This window comes from Staurois parvus, unplaced genomic scaffold, assembly GCF_062004578.1.
Source record: "Staurois parvus isolate SC_StPar_1 unplaced genomic scaffold, SC_StPar_1.0 ptg000287l, whole genome shotgun sequence".
NCBI classification, from domain to species: Eukaryota; Metazoa; Chordata; class Amphibia; order Anura; family Ranidae; genus Staurois; species Staurois parvus.
Genome location: NW_028318083.1, coordinates 30,820,055 through 30,842,021, shown reverse-complemented (window position 1 = coordinate 30,842,021; position 21,967 = coordinate 30,820,055). Strand labels below are relative to the sequence as shown.

General features: G+C 40.8%; 1 protein-coding gene across 4 annotated transcripts in view; it reads left to right on the top strand.

Annotated features, from left to right (window-relative positions):
- The window catches only part of ZNF236 (zinc finger protein 236), a 217,347-nt gene that overhangs the window by 99,438 nt on the left and 95,942 nt on the right, over positions 1–21,967 (top strand). For 2 of the 4 annotated variants that reach the window (XM_089682363.1, XM_089682362.1), the window contains exons 15-19: positions 6,829–7,070; positions 7,841–7,942; positions 8,033–8,157; positions 15,661–15,764; positions 16,024–16,175. In XM_089682363.1, coding sequence (XP_089538489.1) covers positions 6,829–7,070; positions 7,841–7,942; positions 8,033–8,157; positions 15,661–15,764; positions 16,024–16,175 — 725 coding nt within the window. Of the gene's footprint in view, positions 1–6,828; positions 7,071–7,840; positions 7,943–8,032; positions 8,185–15,660; positions 15,765–16,023; positions 16,176–21,967 lie in introns of all 4 variants that reach the window. The other 2 variants (XM_089682361.1, XM_089682360.1) reach the window with 1 other exon arrangement.

The window sequence follows — 21,967 nt, the reverse complement described above, 5'->3', positions numbered from 1 at the left end:
CTGTTTGTATGATACTGTACAGGGAATTATAGGAAGCTGGTATGAAGACAGATTCATAGACTAGTTGTATTTATACATGTAATGTTATTAATATAATGTATGTTAATAAATGCATCCACTAGTGGTTTTATATCTGAATCCAGTAAACCTGTAACAAATTGTTGGAAAAAAGCATTAACGTATATGTAAACCCCCTTGTAAAACAACACATACAGTTTAAAAAGTTTAAAATAGAAATGAAAGGCAAAACATTTGTGTATATTTTCCCCTTTTTTTTATAAGTGATCACATACCCTCTGTTTTTAGTTCCATAGAAAAGTTAGGGTAGAGAAACAGCAGTACACTAATCTTCCCAGTAAAAGACTATGAAAGGAAAGGGGGGGGGAGGGCATGTCAGCACAAGTCTGATCATTGAGGAGTGCAGACTGAGTTCCCAGCACAGCTAGAGAATGGACCACACTGTGCTTTCATGCTTAGTGTGGTCAGTTTTAATAGGAATGTATGGGGGAAACAATACAAAGAGAACCGGATACTTTTTCATACAAATACATGGTACAGCAGGCACAGATCAGGAATATGAAATGTTGGCAGACAGTTATACAGAAATCACTGTCCCACCATGGTGCCTTCCAGATGAGCAGTAAGGCCAGTTATCACATTAAAGGACCAACAAGGAGGGAGGAATGGAACCAAACATGATTTTTACAGGCAGGATTTTCATGCACGTTCAGCTGCCCATTTCCATACATCATTGTGACTTACTATCTATTGAAAGTAGCTTCTGCTTATGCATCTTATTCAGCATGTGCCTGGTTGCTCTAATTACACAGGTTTATAATAATATGGTGTTTAAAGCTGAGGGAATATGACTTTTTTTTAATTAACCTTGGTGATCTTTTTGTCTAAATCAGTATTTTGATATTTACTGAAATCTGAAGCATAGGCTTCAGTTTTTCTTTTACGGCAATAATCAGCATTAAGACAAAATATATTTGAAAACACTCAGATAACTGTGTTAATAACTTGGCATTTTAAAATGTCTCCTGCATTTCAAACTTTTTTTTCATTCAATAATAAACTATTCATGTCGGTTTCTAGGTCTTCTGTACAGTTTTTGCATCTGACCTAATTACAGTTGTTGTAATTGCTGAATGTAGACAGGGCCGATATTGTCATCCACCCACAGCAACTGTGAACAGAATATATGGTGGTTATTATGATGTTTTATTTTTGTCATTTTACTGAGTCTCTCTGATCGCCACGGAACAATACTTTGATTACTTTTATTTATGCACATGTCCCCAAAATAATGACTTTTCTGTGTAGACCAATACATCCAGCTTGCTGGATAAAGCAAGGGGTTAGACTTGAAAATGACTGAGTTTGCTTTCAGAGCAAGAAAAGTGCTTTTCAGTGCCTTTTTTGTGTCCGTATTGCCGAGGCCTTTATCCTAAGCACATCTGTTTATACTCCTTGGTTATGGCCTGTTTTTCAGCACTAAATTAACAAAATTGGGGTTGGATATTGCCTGGGATGTGTTTAGGTACCCTTTGATATTAATATAGGACATATAATTGTATTATGATGTATTACTCAAACCAAAAAGGGAATCAAAAGGGATTTGTAATTATAAGAGGGAAGACCTGGGCCCCTGTATTCAGTAGGCCCCTTTCACACTTGCAGACCATTCGTTTCATCAGTTCAGTCATGTTTTTTTCAAAGAACAAATGGATCAGTTTACTTCAGTTTTTCCAGCAATTTCTCATCAGTTTTTACAGTTTTTTTTTTTTACATCCAGTAGCAATGCAAAAATTGATCATTTGTCCATTTATATCCATTTACATCTGTTTTCCGTCCATTCTGTTTTTTTTATGAAACAAAAATGGGGCTTTGATCCATTTTAAAAAATGGATGTTGAGGGATGTGGATGTGAGGGGATGTAAACGTATTATCATCCATTTATATCAGTTTTTCCATAGAGATGCATTGATGTCTGTTTTTTGGATCAGTGGATGGATGAAAAACGGACAAACGGTCTGCTAGTGTGAAAGGGGCAAATGAAGGCAAGCAGTCTATACTTGTTTTATATTTGCAGTGCATACTGCAGGGATTACCAAAGGTGACCATCAGGTCCAGTTGTATCAATCCTTGTGAAGTTCCCTTTTTAATTCTGAACACTTTACACATGTGGCACTGTATTACCAACTTACAGATCATCATAGCAGAAGCCTTTGCCAGTCTGGGTGTTAGTGTTTCACCAGTGCCTGGGCAGATTACACAGTATGTGCAGAGTGTCAAATGGTGAAGAACAGATAAATATATTCCCCGTAGTTGATATAGTTCAGTGGTCACTAAATGTTCGGACTGCGGTCCACGAATGGCCCCAGCAGCGCTGCTGCCCGGACCGCCAGCCCGCAATGACAGATCCACCGCTGAGCAGGGCAGTCATCATGGCAACATGACATCACGTGTGCGCCCCGCCCCTTTTGGCTCACTGTCTTTCCGGCTCCCGCTCCTTGCCTGTACACAAGCATCCAGCAAGGATCCCGGCACAGCTCCTGTCTGCCCTCAAGGTAGGATATAGTCTTACAGGGGCACTCTGATGGGCACATTGAATGTTAAGGAGCATTCTGATGGGCACAACATAAAATGTGCCCATCAGAGTGCTGCTTAACATGTGCCCATCAGAGTTCCCCTTAATATAAATGTGTCCATCAGAGTGCCGCTTAACATAAAATGTGCCCATCAGCATGCCCCTTATTTTATGTTAAGGGGCACTCTGACGGGCACATTTAATGTTGAGGTGCACTCTGATGGGCACAACATAGAATGTGCCCATCAGAGTGCCCCTTAACATAAAATGTATCCATCAGAATGCCCCTTAATATAAATGTGCTCATCAGAGTGCCCCTTAACATAAAATGTGCCCATCAGCATGCCCCTTATTTTATGTTAAGGGGCACTCTGACGGGCACATTTTATGTTAAGGGGCATTCTGATGAGCACATTTTATGTTAAGGGACACTCTAATGGGCACATTTTATGTAAAGGGAGCGCAAACGGGTACATACTGTGGAAAGGGGCACTCTGATGGGTACATGTGTTGGAAAGGGGCATTCTTATGGACACGTGATGGAAAGGGGCTTTCTGATGGGGAATATGATGTAAAGGGGCACTCTGATGGGGAAATATGATAGAAAGGGGTACTTTGAATGTAAGGGGGCACTCTGACGGGAATACCTGATGTAAGGTGGCAATGTGATGGGGATACCTGATGTAAAGGGGCACTCTGATCGGGACAACTGATGTAAAGGAGCACTCTGATGGTCACACCTGATGTGATGGGAATATATGATGTAAAGTTGCACTCTGATGCCAACACCTAATGTAAGGGGGCACACTGATGGGCACACCCTGTTTGGACCTCGGCCAGAAGAAAATTTTAGTGACTGGACTTCCTTGAGTTTTAATTCAATACCTCTGGTATAGTTGATCATAGGCTGTGTGTCTTGTTCTTATGATTTAGCTGTTTTATTCAATATCTTGAATCGGCTGGTTCTGACAGTACTGGAGGCATGATTTCATCTATTTGCTTGATCATAAAATGTTAGATAAATAAGTACATTATGATTTTTTCTTGTCTCGTATAACTATATAAATCTAAATATTCAGCAGATTACTTATTTACTATATCAAACTAGTGGTATAAATCCTGGGTTACATTTTCAGTAGATACAAAATTGATTTTTAAATGCTTTCTTGTATATTTCTTGATTTTTAAATGCTTGTGTCCTTGATCCCCATGGAACTTCTCAAACCTTCTAAAACAGGATTGTGGTTTTATTCCAACTTGTCCCTAGTACCCAGAAATAATAGATCCTATTGCCCAGTTCTATATAATGGTTCAGGAAATTAGGACCATCCTGCTAGGATGGCTTGGACTTGCCCTGCTTTTTGTTCCTGATAGGGGCTTTAACTCTTTAGATGTCCCCTGCTGAACCACTTGGGTCAGAGATGGACACACTATGGTGTTGCTTGGTATTCTTAGATATTTTTGAAGAGAAGGTGGTTTTCAGAAATGTATCATTTTTTCTCTTAAATATGGGATTCAACTGGGAAATGCCCCCCTCAGAAGATCCTACTCAACTACACATTAAATGTACATGTCCAGTTATGTTTTAGGAATTGAGCTTAGCAAGTCTGCAAAGTGGTGGTTCAGTCATTTCTAAATACTTTTATCAAGTTGTATCAAGGTAATGTATCAGTATTAATAGAATGTGGTCTTTGGTAGGGAGGTCTTGCTAGCTGTGTTTTCATGGTGGCATTTCCATGTTTTTTACTCCTCCAAAACCTTTGTTTGCAATATCCTTTTAAAAATAGTTATCTGCAAAAGTGGGCCATTCCTGTGGAAAATCCTGCCATTTCTTGTCTTTACAAGACCTTCACATCCCCATGGAGGATAACCCACATGCAAAGACCCAGTAGACATAAGGTTAGAGGCCCTCTTTAAAGCCATGTTTTCCTTTACTGGCTCTACTATGCAGCCTTCGGTTATTTCTAGGTCAGTCTGTCAGACCATTGTGGACTGGTATAAACGCAAGATCCTAGTTCTATTCTAATGGATGCCTCAGTCCACAGTCAGGCCTTTTACCTATGGTGTTATGCTATTTTGTGGATGGCTTTGTAGACACACTTCATTAGATCTCCATTATGAGTTTTATCGTTTGGCTGAAATGCTGGTCATGCAAGAAAAGCCTTGAGTGATTACCCTTTGATGGCAAACACCTGTTTGGCAGCTCCTTGTAGAAGTACACCAAGGAGATTACAAGGATAAGAATGCTCTTCTTCCTCATAAAAATAAGGTTTGTGCATCTACTGGTACGACTTCTGTTCCTGATGTTAAGAAAGGTTGTTTTGGTCTCTCTGTCTTTCATTTTTAAATCTAAAGTAGGAATGAAATTTCATAGTTAAACATGGCCTTCTAAATTGGTCATGGCTGGTTCCAAGTGATGAGGTGCCCCCACTTCTCTGAGTAGAGGAACTTTCAACCTTCTGGTCCCAGAAAGTCTCAAGCGCCTGGGTACAGAGTGTCATTTCCAGGAGCTACAAGCTGGAATACCAAACCAAATGAAGGAGTCTAGACCATTCTGGATCTGACAACTCACAACTTGTTCCTACAGTTGCTAAAGTTCCACATGGAACCTGCAAGGTTGGTCATTGCTTCCCTTTTTCCAGGGGGATTTTATGGCCTCCATAGGCATCCAGTGTGCTTACGTGCACATTCACTCCCATCTCTCCATCTCATCAGGACTACCTGCGTTTGGCAGTGGGAAGATGAATCATTGCCAGATTGTTGCCCTACTCTTTGGCCTTTCCTTGGCTTTTTTTAGGTTTTTACCAATGTGCTTGATCCCATCTTGACTCTGCTCTGTGCTAAGAGGATTCATGTTGTGGGTCAATTTTCTTGTAAAAGGACCAGTCCTCCCTATCCCCATTTGCCAATATCCAGCAAATAGTGCAGACTCTGCAGAGCTTTGGTTGGATCACTAAATCGATCTCCTGGATTGGAGTACCCAAGCTAGACGTAAGACATGGCCCTATCCAGGATCATTCTACTTCGTACCTGTGTAAGGGTCATGGTCATTGTGATTGCTTTCTTTGAGGCTGTTTTGAGCCTTGGCTTGTTCTGTTTCAAAACATTCTCTTGTCAGATGCTAGCCTGTCATGCTAAGACAGAGTCCTGGATGCCCTTTCGATGGGACTTGGTTGTTGAAGGAAGCATTACTTTTCATCGTTTGTTGCAGAGCTCAAATTGATCTGATTGTCCCTTCAATGCTGGATACCTTTATTGTGAGGACTTCACATAAGAACCCAGTCATACAATTTCACAGCTGTGGCCCACACAAAGGTTACCAGATTTTCGAAATCCAGGTACAATCTACCAACCATGCCCAATTTTAACACCCACAAAATAATGCCCCCATTTTTTAACAAACCAAATGATCATAGACTTTTCGAAGAGGCAGACATTGAAGGTTTAAATACAAAATGCCTTGGGCACAGTATGCAGAGAAATGATATGGCCCATGTAGGCTGAAGAGAAAAAAAAAATTCCTATGTGCATGGCTGGCTTTAATCTGGTGTTCTTGGCTCTTCAGAAGATGCTTTTTAACCTTTTTAGGAATATTTCTTTGTCTGACCTTACTTGCAAGGTAGCTTTTCTTGTTTCCATCACCTGTGGGTGGGAGGGTTTCTGAGTTAGCGGCCTTATCCTGTAAGGGGCCCTTCATAGTATTGCACAAGGACAAGGTTTTCTTGCAGCCTAAGGTGGACTCTTCCTTCTACCTCAACCAGGTCTTTGCTCTTCCTTCCCTGTGTTCTTTGAAACATCCTAGGAACTGTCTCTCTACTGTTTTCACATGGTATACACTTTGAGTGTCTACCTCTCAGCTAATGCCTCTTTTAGGCAATCTCATTCCCTTTTTGTACTTCTCAAATGTTCTCACTGGTGGAGATGTCATAGGTTCGTAAAGGCCTCTTCTGAGTTTTAGTCATATATCCCTTCCTCTTAATTTGATTTGCCATTTGTTTGTTTTTTCAGCTTCCATCAAAGCAGCTACTAAATGGTGGCTAATGGTTACTTTTTCTGTTGGGTTTTTTAGCCCTAAATTAAATAAACCAATCCATAATACCTAAATTACCCAAAATGTACTTAATTAAATGTCTATGAGTTTCTATGTTGTGCTTACACACAATTCATCTTATGTATTGCTTTCAGAGATAGCACTTGGCAGTAATATTTACTTTACTTTTATTCTACTCTTCTAGATATGAAGTTGCCCACCAACTTCAGCAACACCAGTCTACACCTTCTGAAGAAACCTCAGTAGATCAGATTCATGTATCCAGTCAAATACAGGTGGAAATAGAAGGGACTAACCTACATCAGCAAACCACTGTAGCCACACAACAAGAAGCAATTTTACAGCTCAGCCCGCAGCCAGATATGGATACTGTTTCACCTGCTCTAGAGCAGACGCTTGCTGAACAACCTCTACAAGCTGAAGAAGGTAATTCTTTAACAGAGGCATGACAACTTGTTATCCCATAGATTTACAATACATTTGTTAGGTTTCCATGCAAAGCATAAATTCCTGCCCACCAACGTTGCACCTGCTGTCCTGAATAGTGTGCCTACTCCTCTTCCACCTTCAGTCTGCGATATTTCCACTTAGACCAAAATCTCTTACTCTACCAAATGATAACAACTTACAACAACTTTTGTTTTGCTACCAAGTGCTAAGATAGAGTTGTGAAGGGAATCCCCTTTCCTGCCTAAAGCTTTCAGACATTCTTATGTTAATGTCCTGTAATAATCTTGTTCTTTCCATTGCAGTGCCAGGGAACACCAGGCCACAAAGGGAAAAAAAAGATGAACAAATTTAATCTGGGTACAGTGTTGCATAACCAAATCATTGTCAGTCAAACTATCACAGCACAAAAAAATATGAAAAAAATGGCCTAATAATGAAATGGTAGTACAGGCTGGTCCCCGACTGGTTAAAGATTTTTTAGGCAATTAGCTTTCAATTCCATATATACCTTTTTTTACTTTTTTCACAAATCATTGTGAGACATGCATACTAACTGAGAAATTTGATTGTGTGAATTTTTGACTGCCGTGACATTAGATTTGAACATGAAACGTAAAAAAAAAAATCTCAATGTGAGCAGTGATTTAAGAAATGCAGTTTACCGATAAACTTCCTAGACTCTCTCTACCAATGGCTATGCCGTTTCTTGAAGTGCTTCTTTCATTGAAGGTGTTTGCACTTTTCAGATAGATTTGTGACTTCCCAGCATGCACTACAGGAGAATATTGCCCAGTACGAGCCTCAGGTCTTGCCTCCACAGCCGTTTGATCAGCAAGGGCTACCACAAGGTAAGCAGATAAAATCAGAAATTATCCTTATGTGTTGCATATATACTGTTTAACAGTTGTGTTGTGTCTAATATTGCAAATCTATCTTAGGCTTTACAGTAACTGATGGATTCAGCCAGCAAACTTCTTTCCCAGCTGTACAGCAGTTACAGGACTCCAGCACTCTTGAATCTCAAGCTCTCTCTTCAAGTTACCAACAGCCAACTCTTATGGAGGTACCCACCACAGACACAATGAATGTGGTAATCTTCTAATTTGTTTCCTATACTGGTACTTGGCTTCGTTCACACTTGTGCATCTTCAAGGTCACACAGTTTTGAGTGCGATTTTGGAGTGCAACTTTGAACGCGACTTTGTTGTGACTTTACACTCTCTGGCACTCAAGTCGCACCAAAGTAGTGCAGGAACCTTTTCAAAGTTGCTGGGACTTTAGGTCACATAGGTTCGAACAGGTGCCATTCCAAAGTTACATGACAAATCACACAAGTGTGAACAGAGCCTTAATGATGTAATTGCAATTTTATGTATGACATATCACACCGATAAAATTGGAATATGCTTTGAGGTGCAAGGAAAACTCAAAAAGGTGGAAACTTTTGATGGCCAGTTTGCTTTAATGAGAAAGTATGACCAGCCAGGTTATGGGAGGCTATGCTTGAAAGAATCAAAAAGCTCTCCACTTTGCTAACACAATAGCTCCTTCATAAAACAAGTATGTTATTATAACCCCCAGTGTTGGTGTCAGTGTATGCAATATTAACCCCCAATATTAGTGTCTGTGGCTGCAATAATAACCCCCAGCACTGGTCTCAGTGGACAAAGTCGTAACCCCCTGCAATGATGTCAATGGCAGCAATAATACCTGCCAGCATTGGTGTCAGTGATTTTGATAATTACCCTCAACTTTGGCGCCAGTGGCCGCAGTAATAATCTCCAGCATTGGTTTATGAGACCGTGATAATAAAAACCACACCAGTCTCAGTGACTGCAATAATAATCCTCAGCATTGGTGGCAATATTAAAACCCCCCTTCCCCACAATTTGGTGGTCAGAGGCAGTGCTTTCAACCGCAGCCTGGTGGTCAGTGACAGTGAAATTTTATACCCCCCTAGCATTGGTGGTCAGTGGTTACTTACCTGATCACATGCTTCTATGCTGTGATCTCTCTCTTCAACAAGGCTGGCGTTTTTCTTGCACTGAGGTGTGAAGATCCCTCCAGGAGTCACTGGGCTGCATGTAGCCTGCAAATTGTGTTTCGGCACCAGGGTGTACACTATATTAGACACATTATCTGTGTTCAACGTATTGTAAAGTCAGAATGTCTGAACTGCATTATTGTTCCAGGTCAATGACTTAAACATTGGTATCACTATTTGAGCATGATTACAGCCAAGCAGCTGCAAGCATTTCCAGAAGGGATGCAAGCTGCAAGTATTGATAGCCTATGCATTTTGAGCAGCACAAATTTCCTACAAAAGCTTTCCCTTTCTTGTCTATAGATAGACACAGGAAATGTTTAACTTTCAGGTTATAGGCTAGACCAAGATAACCCCTTCCTACTCCCAGCAAGATTGATTTGTTTGCTAGTGTCCTTGGGAGGATGAACACCTTTTCATCAGCCTGTAAAAGACTAACATATTAGTCACCGACAGTGATTTTTGGAAGTGTTCCTGAGTCCATGCCGTGATGTCTATCATAGAATCATGCCCGTTTTTAATGCAGTGCTGCCTGAGGCCCTAAAGATCATGGGCATCCAATACTGCGTTTTGGCCTCCTCCCTTGCACACAATGATTGCTCCAGATTCTTTCAATCTTTTGATGATATTATGTACTATAGATGATGATATATTTAACGTATTTGCAATTTTACATTGAGGAACATTATTCTGAACTTATTCAACATATTTTATACTCTTTTATGATGAAAAACTTTTGTGAACCTCTGCTCATCTTCTGAGACACTTTGACTCTCTAAAAATCTTTTTATACCTAGTCATGTTACTGACCTGTTGTCAATTAACTTAATTAGTTGCAAAATGTTCTTCTGTGTTAATACCACTTACTTTGCCAGCTTTTTGTTGCCCTGTTCCAACTTTTTTGAGATGTGTTGCTGCCATCAATCTCAAAACCACCTTATTTTTTCCTTAAAATGGCACATTTTCACAGTTTACCCCTTGTGACTGAGGTTAAAAAAAATGTTACAAATGTGCATATCATTACAACTACTTTGTATATCCAGGTGGATTATGCCATGTTTTTCTCAGGACAAATTGGGCTTTTTTTTGGTGGTAAATGGTAATGTATATCTCTTTTTTTTTTTTTATTATCAAAGGAAAACTGGCCCAAAATAGTAAAAAAAAATAATTATTTTTTAAAATGTTGCTTTATATTTGTTGCTATTACCATATCTTACCACCAAATAACAACCATAAATAAATTCTGCTCCTGACTATCACTGCATTACCACATATTTTGATTTTTTTATACGACCTAAAACACACTGACACTGATACTAATTTAAACAGCATTTTAGAAATAAAAATATCCTACCCAGAATATGATGACCCTAACACTAGCACTGACCTAGATCAAACCTTGATCTAGCTATTTTGTTCTTTATTTTTTAAATTTTCTTTTATTATTTTTTTTTTTACAAACTTTAGTTTGTTTACAGCTTTCTCTACTGCGAGAAGAGAAAGGTACAATGTATTTTTCTCTCCATTCAGAAGAGAAAGAAAACACAAGGGTGGGCTGCACAGTGACTGATCACTGTTATAGCCAGTTAGAGGCTATCAAAGTGATCATATGACCAGGAACAGAACGTTCCGGGTCTTTATCATTAGTATGAGACCCAGGGGTCTCTGTTCCAGCACAAAAAGAGGTATGCATGTATGCTGCCTCATGGATAAAGACCCACTTCCGTGAGGCTACATATTTGTATATGGTCGGTGTGAAGGGATTAAACATTTGATGTGTTTTATATTGTGAATAAAATATGGGTTTATAAGATTTTCGAATCATTGCATTCTGTTTTTATGTAGATTTTACGCAGCATCCAGACTTTTTGGGAATTGGGGTTGTAATATCATCAATAGTGAACACACACATACATAAATAGTGCAAGAACATCCATGTGTAATAGATCATTAATAGTGCATAATTAAGGCAGTGCAGTCTGTCAGGGCTCCCGGTAAGACCAGAGATGCGTGAACTGACACAGGGAAACGCAGGTTCAAGTATGGTGTAACAATATAATTTATTAAAGGTTATACACAAATATCAACGTACAATATAACAAACCAAACCTCCAACTGATAACGGAATGTACACAGACAAGAGCAGTCAGGGCTGGTGAGGTGGAGTGGTCAGGCGGGCCGGATCAGGAACCATCGGGCAGACAAAACACAAAGGAGTAGGCAGAGCGTAGTCAGATGGGCCGGGTCAGGAACAATCAGGCAGACAAGGTACCAAAGGAGCAGGCTGGAGAGTGGTCAGGAATAGCCGAGGTCAGGACAGGCGGAGTTCATACAGAGTCAGGATCAAAGCAGAATCAGGAATCAGGCAGGAAGCAGACAGGATGCAGGTACAGGGGCTCATGGGAAACATACACCAAGGCACTGACTGCAGGTCTGGCCATTCCTTAAATACACCTCCTGCAATCAGCCTCAGGTGATGGCTGATTGCAGGAGTGAGCTTCTGGTTGCTGAGAGCACCCGCTGGCCAGCCCTGGTACTGCAGCCCACAAGGCAGGTGAGTCCCACCACCATTGGTGAGTCCATTCCTGACACAGTCATTGTGGAGCAGAGGTCACTTATACCATGCATCACTCAGTCCCATATATATTAATTTCATCCCCAGTGTAGTCATCTGCTTAATATGTGAATAAACAAATCTGTACATTGATTTTGATTGTAAATATATAGGACAACAAGTAAAAATAGAAGAATTGCATTGAAAATGTAAAATAAAACATAATGCCTACAATAGTATCTAAGGCTCACACTGAAAATACAGTAAAGTTTCCTTTGTTATTCCTCTCTTAGCAGATTTAACAGTTAAGGGTGGTACTACTAAACTAGATTGTTACTGTAACTGCTATCAACAGCCAATGACACAAGAAAAAAAAATGATAGAAATACAGAAATATCTTTACTAAAACTGATATAAAAAATACAAAAACAATACAAATTTTACTTCTACAACAGTAAGAGACTGTTGAATAAACTTGCCAACAGGCATTCATTCAGCTCAAAGATGGCAAGATATAGGTACTAACAAGTAAATATAAATCCTCCTGCGCTTCTATGGTGGATACAATATTCAGCTAAAAGAAGCCGCCAGCATCTATCCTATACCAAAAAAAGGACAATGAGAACTAATATATAAAAATGATGCAGCGCTAACAGAAAACACATATAATAAACTAAATATGATAGTAGATAACCCACATCCACCGGGGGATATGGGAACAGGCAAAAAACCCTTAACAGGTAGATAATAGTGGCTTAGTGCAAAATGCAGTGTCCATAGTTCATATCTTTAAAACGTGCAGGTGAATCACAGCACACTCCAAACGTGATCCAAGGCAGTCTGGCTGCAATGGCCTCTCACCTCCACTCTATGACCCCACAGGGCCACAAAGCATATTGCAGATCACCTCTGGGTCCTTTCCAACCAGTAGCTCCTCAAAGAGAAATGGCATGGGCGGACATCACATGAATAAGAAAAACCTCCAGCCGGACCAGCGGACATACAGAGTGTGCCCTCCTCAGATGTCAGAAAGCTCGTATGCTCATAAATGAGGAGAGAAACACAATCCTCATAGTGTATTACTGATTTTAATGGCCAGACAATCACAGTAAGCCAAGAAAAACAGGAGAGACATACACTTACATAACAGCAGTATCTTTCCCCATGGATTGGGTGTACAGCATGATCAGAAGGTGTTCCAAAATGGCGCCACGCCGGAAATACGTCACCACGCTATAAACGTCGACGCGTTGCGTCACGTAACTCGTGACTTCGTCCTGACGAAGTCACGAGTTACGTGACGCAACGCGTCGACGTTTATAGCGTGGTGACGTATTTCCGGCGTGGCGCCATTTTGGAACACCTTCTGATCATGCTGTACACCCAATCCATGGGGAAAGATACTGCTGTTATGTAAGTGTATGTCTCTCCTGTTTTTCTTGGCTTACTGTGATTGTCTGGCCATTAAAATCAGTAATACACTATGAGGATTGTGTTTCTCTCCTCATTTATGAGCATACGAGCTTTCTGACATCTGAGGAGGGCACACTCTGTATGTCCGCTGGTCCGGCTGGAGGTTTTTCTTATTCATGTGATGTCCGCCCATGCCATTTCTCTTTGAGGAGCTACTGGTTGGAAAGGACCCAGAGGTGATCTGCAATATGCTTTGTGGCCCTGTGGGGTCATAGAGTGGAGGTGAGAGGCCATTGCAGCCAGACTGCCTTGGATCACGTTTGGAGTGTGCTGTGATTCACCTGCACGTTTTAAAGATATGAACTATGGACACTGCATTTTGCACTAAGCCACTATTATCTACCTGTTAAGGGTTTTTTGCCTGTTCCCATATCCCCCGGTGGATGTGGGTTATCTACTATCATATTTAGTTTATTATATGTGTTTTCTGTTAGCGCTGCATCATTTTTATATATAAGATATAGGTACTGTGACAGTGCTGTGCTCTGCTAAGGTGTTGAGGGGCTCCAAGGTTCCCGGAGATTTCGTAGAGATTTGGGGAGGGGGGATCTCCAATCCTGGGAACAGGTTTTGCAGACAACCAGCACACTGATGGTGCAGTTGTTCACATGTGTTATAGTCTGTGACCTGACAGTAGAGAGAGGGACAGAGCAGCAGGAAGCTGCAAGAAAGAGAGCTGACAGTGGTACAGTGTTGGCACATGAGCTCAGGGATGCTGTGTTAAACGATCTGAAGGCCTCAGCAGCTGTGCTGCAAGAGTCAGGAGGCTGAATATTGTTTATTTTGTGTTTATGTTGTAAACCTCTATGTGGGTAACTGTGTTGAACTTTTGACTTTTTGTTGGACTTCTTTTTCCATTCAAGTGGGCCAACAAGCCCTAAAACAGCATATATGACGTGAACTGTACTCACTGGTGAGCACTACACTTGAGCTAAGCATCCCCCAAACATTACAGTATGTTAAAGTTTTTTTCCACTTTTGCAGCCCGGTTGGCATAACACCTACTTTATATTTGTTATATTCACATAGCAAAACTTCAAATATATTTGAAAAACTGCTGCTAGGTTTTTAGGTGCTCTTTTGTGGAACTTTCAGCAAGGAAAAATTCGATATTCTACTCTTGTTGAGGGGTGGTGGGGAAGCGCTGTTTATTATAATAACTCAGTCTGGAAATGGATATCTCCATTGTACTAGATTTAAAACACTGTCTGGTTTAACAAAAGGTTAAAGGATTAGAATCTGGGCTTCTCCTCTCCATTGTATGCTATGAGAACTTGACTCAGCCAGTCCCCAGCACAGTTATAGGGACAGATCACGCCAAGCCAGCTGAGAAATGTTTGCAGTCAGCCATGACCTCTCTCAGAAACATCTAAACGTAAGAAATATTTACATTTTTTATATAGGTATGCAGTGTAAATAGGAACACATAACAAATATATAGTGGTTGGGTTTTTTTTCCCCAAATTTGACTACAAAAGTGGGAATACACTTTGATGCTAACACCTCTTCCTGTTAATGTTTTAAAAGCAAAGTTCTAGTGATTGTAAATTTTTTTTTTAAATAACAAGCATATTATACTTACCTGCTCTGTGCAAAGGAATTGCATAGAGCAGCCCCGAACCCCCTCTTCCCAAGACCCTCGTCGGCACTCCTGGCTCCTCATATTCTTGGTGTGCCACCATAGGAAGCTGCTTATTATGGCACTGGCACACCTACGAGCTTGATCCCAAGCCACACTGTCTGCCTCCATAGACAATGTGGCTGTCTCCCAGTACTATCTATCAAATTTGAAAACAGTGTGGCCGTGCGGGGCTCTGCCCACACGGCCGCATCATTCATTCATGGACTTCTATGAATGAATGAACTGCAAGTCCCGACAGCCTTTGCGGCTATCAGCTTGTAGTTTTCAATTAACTACCATGGCGCTGTGGAGCTTCCCATCAGAATATCTACTTGCTTGTACATCCTGGATGGCAAGCAGATATTTTGACAGGTCTGCAGAAGACATGCATGGCATCAGCAATCTACTGATCACTGGTGCAGTGCTTTTCAGGCTCCTGTAGACAAAAATAATAAATGCACATTTTTTTTACCTGCAAAAAAATGTGCATTTATTATTTTTGTCTAAAAGGTGAACTTAACCTTTAAGCTTCAGAACCACGTTTCAGGAAAAAATAATAAAAAAATATAAGTTATGTGCATTTATTATTTGTTTCCCCAAGGAGCCTGTAAAGCATTGCACCTGCTGCCATTCTTGTAACTGTGGGGATGATGAAGAGGACAGAGCAAACTAGCAAAGTTGTAGTTGGGCTAAAATGGTGGACAGAATTTGTTTTTCCACAGATTCTATTTCCACTTTCCTTTCTGCATTATCTTACTGAACAGGCCAATAATATTTATATTGTTAACATCCTTGTGATTTTTTTTAGTTCTATTCTTTCTACAGTGCAATGGTAGCCCTGTGTACAAGCAACCACATATTTTTATATTTCTAGACTGCTCGCTTAATTCAGGAAGAGACACAAGAAGAGATTGAATTGCAGACCCAGCGAACTACGTTTCTGGAATCTACAGAGGATCAAAGCAGGCGTGCTTACAGGCTAGTACAACTAATACTAGTAAACTGTGGAAGCTAAGTGCATTAAGTAACCCACATTAATCTAAACTCAGATGATTTGCCTCAAACGGCAGCTACCAGCTAAGATAAATCATATGAAAGGAGTGTTTTTCTGTGAATTATTTTTATCCTAAAACTTTTTACTATACCATAGTACTTCCAGCAAGCGTAAATATTATTTTGATCTTTAATCTATCTGCAGAAGAAAAAGAATACAGTATATTTTCTATTTATATTATAGATGTGAATATTGCAGTAAAGGTTTCAAAAAGTCCAGTCATCTGAAGCAGCATGTTCGATCCCACACTGGAGAAAAACCATATAAGTGCTCTATGTGTGGTCGTGGTTTTGTTTCATCTGGGGTACTCAAGTCACATGAGAAGACTCATACAGGTAAAGTTTTCCCTAAAGAAGATATTCACCTATAAAATGAGACTGTGTTTTTTTTTACTGCATGATAAAATTCACCTTTAAAAATGAACCTGTGCTTTGTGGATTTAATCATCTTGTCCAGCAACTCATAGCCAAAACAATTTGAGCCATATGGTGCCCTAATAAAGGTTGCAAGGATAAAAACTCTACAGTATTTCCACAGTGCAAGAGTCAGCTGAATGCACTGTAGCCATAAACAGACCTATTTTCAGTTGCAGGCAGTAAGGTCCACAAGCCATCAAGCTCTTTTGCTCAGGAGAAAATTTGGTTCCAGAAATTTTAAATGCATTGTCCTTTATCTCCTTGTGAAACAGTGACTGCCCATGCCAAACTTAAAAAATATATTTTTTGCGCTAATCATATATCTTATCTCATAAATATAAAAATGTTATTTTTAAGAGCTTACTTTTTATCATATATATTATACCATGATAAAAGTCTTTCTTCAGTATATGACTGAGACTCCACTATCTGTTTCTATGGAGGAGCAGAAACAGAATCTTGGATATTGATTCTAGAGTCCCAGTCAGAGACTGATTCACGCCTTGTGCATCCCACTAATCACTTCTAAATAAATTGACCCGTATATATTCGGAAAAAGTAAGGCAAGCCATAGATGATGCCATTTTCCTCACTGCAGCCATAGTAAGGGAACTACAGGTTCCCGGGCCCCTGATTATTGTGATAGCATCTGATTGGCTATTACAGTGATCAGTCACTCTGCAGCTCCCCATGTGTTTTCTTTCTCTCTTGCTGTGGAGAAGGATGTAAAAAAAACAAAAGTGTGAAAAAAATTGCTAGAGCAAGGTTTGATCTGGGTCAAGTTTGGGGTCAAAGGTCAAGTCAAGGTAGGATTTTAGGTAGGATTTTTTTAAAAAGGTATTTTTTAAAATTTGTTTCAGTGTCGGTTATCGACAGTGTGTTTTAGGTACAATACAAAAAATAAAAATGTACCCTAGTATGGGTACAAACGGCAGATAACATACACATATGTGGTATCTCTATGATCGATAGGAGAATTTATTTTGGGTTGTTCTTTGGTGGTAATTAATGGTAATAACAAGAAATATATAGCTACATTTATTTTTTTTTTCACTATTTTGGGTCAGTTTTCCTTTAATAGCTAAAAACAAAATCAGATGAAATCCTTTACCATTTACCTTCAAAAGAAATCAAAGAGCGCATCCAGGTGGATTATACCTTGGTTTTTTTTTCAGGAAAACTGCTAAGTAGTTTTGATGATATGTACAGTTTTACTAACACATGTCAAAATTGGGTCTGGGCGTTCAGGTTTGTTTTACCCTCTGTCATGAAGGGGCTAAGGGTAAGTATGCCTGAAATCAGCTCATTTCTCCTTTAACCTCTTGCCGACCGCGCATAGCCGAATGACGGCTTCACCGCGGCCGGCCAGTTCTGGGTGGACGTCATATGACGTCCTCCCAGAACGCGCTCTCCTGCGCGCCCCAGGGGGCGCGCACCCGGTGATCACGTGATCACGTGATGTGGTAAAAGGCCAATCACAGCGGCCTTTTACCACCTGATCAGCGGTGTCCAATGACACGCTGATCACAGGGAAATGCAAGTGCCGGTTCTCGGCTGCACTTTCCTCACTCTGTCAGATCGTGAGGAAAGTACTGCCGAGAACCGGCAGTTGTCAGAGCGGGGATCGGCACCGATCATCAGGGCACTGATGATCAGTGCCCTGATGATCGGTGCCCAGCAGTGACACCCGCAAGTTCCGCCCAGCAGTGCGCCCACTAGCTCCACCCACCCGTGCCCAGCAGTGCACCCACCTGTGCCCAGCAGTGCCCCCACCTGTGCCCAGCAGTGCACCCACCTGTGCCACTCTGCAGTGCCACCTACCTGTGCCCAGAAGTGCCACCTACATGTGCCCACCAGTGCCACCCACCTGTGCCCACCCACCTGTGCCCACCAGTGCCACCCACCTGTGCCCACCCACCAGTGCTGCCCACCAGTGCCACCCACCAGTGCAGCCCAGCAGTGCTGCCAGTCAGTGCCACCAGTCAGTGCCCAGGGGTTGTGCCAGTCAGTGCCGCCAGTCAGTGCCCAGCAGTGATGCCAGTCAGTGCCGTTTATCAGTACCCATAATCAGTGTCACCTATCAGTGCCGCCTATCAGTGCTGCATATCAGTGCCGCCTATCCGTGACCCCTAATTAGTGCTGTCTATCAGTGCCGCCTATCCGTGCCACCTCATTAGTACTGCCTATCAGTGCCCTTTAGTGCTACCTATCAGTGCCGCCTATCAGTGCCCATCAGTGCTGCCTCATCAACGCACATCAGTGAAGGAGAAAAAATACCTGTTTGAAAAATTTTATAAAAGAAACAAATAAACTTTTTTTTTTTTTTCAAATTTTTTGCAATTTTTTTATTTATAGCGCAAAAAGTAAAGCGCCCAGTGGCGATTAAATACCACCAAAAGAAAGCTCTATTTGTGAGAAAAAAATGATCAAAATTTCATATGGGTACAATGTTGCATGACCGCGCAATTGTCAATCAAACTGCGGCAGCGCTGAAAGCTGAAAATTGGCCTGGTAAGGAAGGGGGTATAAGTGCCTGGTAGGCAAGTGGTTAAGGTAGAGAGACACACTAGAAGTACAGCATAACACAATGGCAGCTGAAGGAGACCTGTGTGTCCCTGTGCCAATTTCAGCAAGCTAAACAAAATTGGCAGCCATCCTAATATATAACCAACCTTTGGGGTCCTTGCACATGGTACTAATGTACAAATGCAGGATCTTCCTTGCAGAAAATTCCTGAATAAAAAATGGGAGTATGATCTGTACACTCAGCGGCCACTTTATCAGGTACACCTGTTCAATTGCTTGTCAACTCAAACTACTAATCAGCCAATCACATGGGAGCAACTCCATGCATTTAGGCATGTAGACGTGGTGAAGACGACTTGCTGAAGTCCAAACTCTGCATCAGAAAGGGGGATATAAGTGACTGAGCGTGGCATACTTGTTGGTGCCAGACGGGCTGGTCTGAGTATTTAAAAAACTGCTGATCTACTGGGATTTTCACACACAACCATCTCTAGGGTTTACAGAGAATGGTCAGAAAAAGAGAAAATATCCAGTGGGAGTGGCAGTTGTGTTGGCAGAAATGCCTTGCTGATTTCAGAGGAGAATGGGCAGACTGGTTGCTGTGACATTCAGATGGTAGGGTCAGAATTTGGCATAAACAGGAAAGCATGGATCTATCCTGCCTTGTATTAATGTTTCAGGCTGGTGGTGGTGATGTAATGGTATGGGATATTTTCTTGGCACTAGCAAGGTGTACCTAATAAAGTGGCCGGTGAGTGTATACTGTATGTGCACATAACAGTTTCAGAATGATTTTTCCAAGTCCCAAAATTTAAGGGAGTATGATTTATGTGCCTATTGATATGTTTGCACATAAAATGCTGACTTTTGTCCTTTTATTTTTTTATTTTATTTTATTTTTTTTTTACACTGATCTAAGCACGCCACTAGTTTACTGATATGTACATGCTTGAGTGTACAAACCCATTTAAAGTAATTGGCTGCTTTCAGATCAGTAAATAAATTCCTGAATGCATAAAAATGTGCTGCTTTTTTGTCAACGTTTTCAAGAGCCCTTTAGAGTATTGTGCACATGGAAGGACTTTACACAGAATAGAATTTTAAAAACTGAAACTGACAGAAGGTGGAGTAACTGTGTGTGGCAAACAATCAGCTTCTAACTTCAACTTGTTCAGTAAAGTGGTTGTAAAGGCAGAATGTTTTTATTTTCATGCATTATCTGCATTATGGTAAAAAAACTTCTGTGTTCAGGTTCCCCCTGCCCCCCTCTTATACTTACCTGAGCCGAATCTCAATCCAGCGCTGGGTCTAAGAGCAGTGGCTCTCTCCTTAGTGGACATGGAGGCAAGAGCGGAGCCTCTGTAAAGTGTGGTCCTAACTGTAGTCTATTAGAAGATCCATACTGGAGCATATACAGTATATAGCAATTGATAAATTAAGGGCAGGTATGCCTGGAAAAAGCTAATTCCTCCAGAAGCCCAGCACAGCAGAGTGGCAGCTGGAGCATCCACTATCACTAGCTCGTCTTTCAAGCTTTTGACCTTGGGGGCAAGCTTCCCTTCTTCCAGGTCAAAGGTCGTGCCAATAGGTCAGTCAGTGCTTCTTGGGCATTTCAGATTCAGGCATCTGTTCCTCAGATTTGCATGGCTTCCACCTGGTTTTTTAATATCGTGCTCATTGGATTTTTCCAGATAGATATTCAGACCTCAGCTGATACCAGCTTCAGTTGTAAAGATTCTTCAGATGGATTTTTGGGCTTTCTTAAAGTGTTACTAAACCCATGACCCTGTATTCACTATATCTGGTCTTCCACAGTACAAATAACATGGAAATGCAATTATTTTAGTAAATATAAACTGCTAAATACCTTTTCTCATTATCAGTATACAGTATAGCAGTCTTGTGACTTCTATCAGTGTCCAACCGAGCACTGGTTAATCTTTCTAGGAGGAGCTTTAACTCTCCTCTGACTGTCCTATGATACACCCTTTAGCAATACACCCCAAACGGAACATGTGCAGACTTGCCACTGCTACTCTATACTATGGCATATGGATTGGGGACTGTAGAAGAAGGGAGGATCAGAAAAGACAGGATCAAACAGCTTTTTTACATATTGCGAAGGATTAATCCCTTCGGTTCCATAATGAGTATAACCAGCATGCTTTACTGCATATACAGACTGATTTTACTGTTGTGGGTTTAGTAACTCTTTAAGCAAACTCTTTTAAAGGCTAAGATCACCTTTAGTAACATGTTACACCCATTTTCAGTGTTTAGCATGTAATATGTAACTAAACCAGCAGTAAGTTATAGCACACAGGTCCCTCCCTGCTGTTCTTATGATCTCTTGTTATTATTTCTTGCTACTAAACTGAGGCATACAGGGAGCTGGAGGATTTATACTGGGCTATCTTGCTTGTCGTGTCCAAAATACTATCCTGTGTCCCATAATGTACGCAGAGGAAAAGGATTTTACAGATAAGAGAAAAATCCTCTTTTCTTTTCAAGGTTCAGCCTGGTCCCACCTCTTTTCACCTTCCATGCCTCTTGTTGGTCTTTTAACCTCATAGATCAACCGAGAGTCTTGGGGGGTAAAAGAGGCTATGCCAAGCTTGACTTTAGCAGTCAAAGTGGAGCTTTGCATACAGTATATTGAGCTATCGCAAACTCTGAATCTACTAATCATTTTGGCAGGCGGATTTCATTAACTAACTTTGACTTCTGCATATGCACTCTTCTGTCATATGCTCAGGTAGATTGTGAATGTAAAGCAGACCTATAGTGTAATTACCCTTTCCCACCTTCCTGACTTTTCCCTCATTACTCATAAATGGTGGAAAAAGCCATGTAATAATTGTACTGCAGAAAACAGTGATTTGAAGTCCATCTGCCAGGAGTGTGATCTCAGCTGAAAAAGGGTCTGCATTCAATTTTAAATAAGAGCATACTCAAGATGGAGGGGAAGTTACTTCTTATTTCTAGAAATGGGAACTTTGATAGCTAGATCTCTGTCTGAACCCCCAGCACCTACCACTGCCATAACAATGGGTTTCACTCTTTCTATTGGAGTTTTCATCCGTTTTGCATTATGCAGTAGAAGATTTGAAAATCTGTGACAATAAAATCTGCATCAGCAACTGTTTGTTGAAAATAAATGTAACAGTTTGAATAGTTATTCAGAC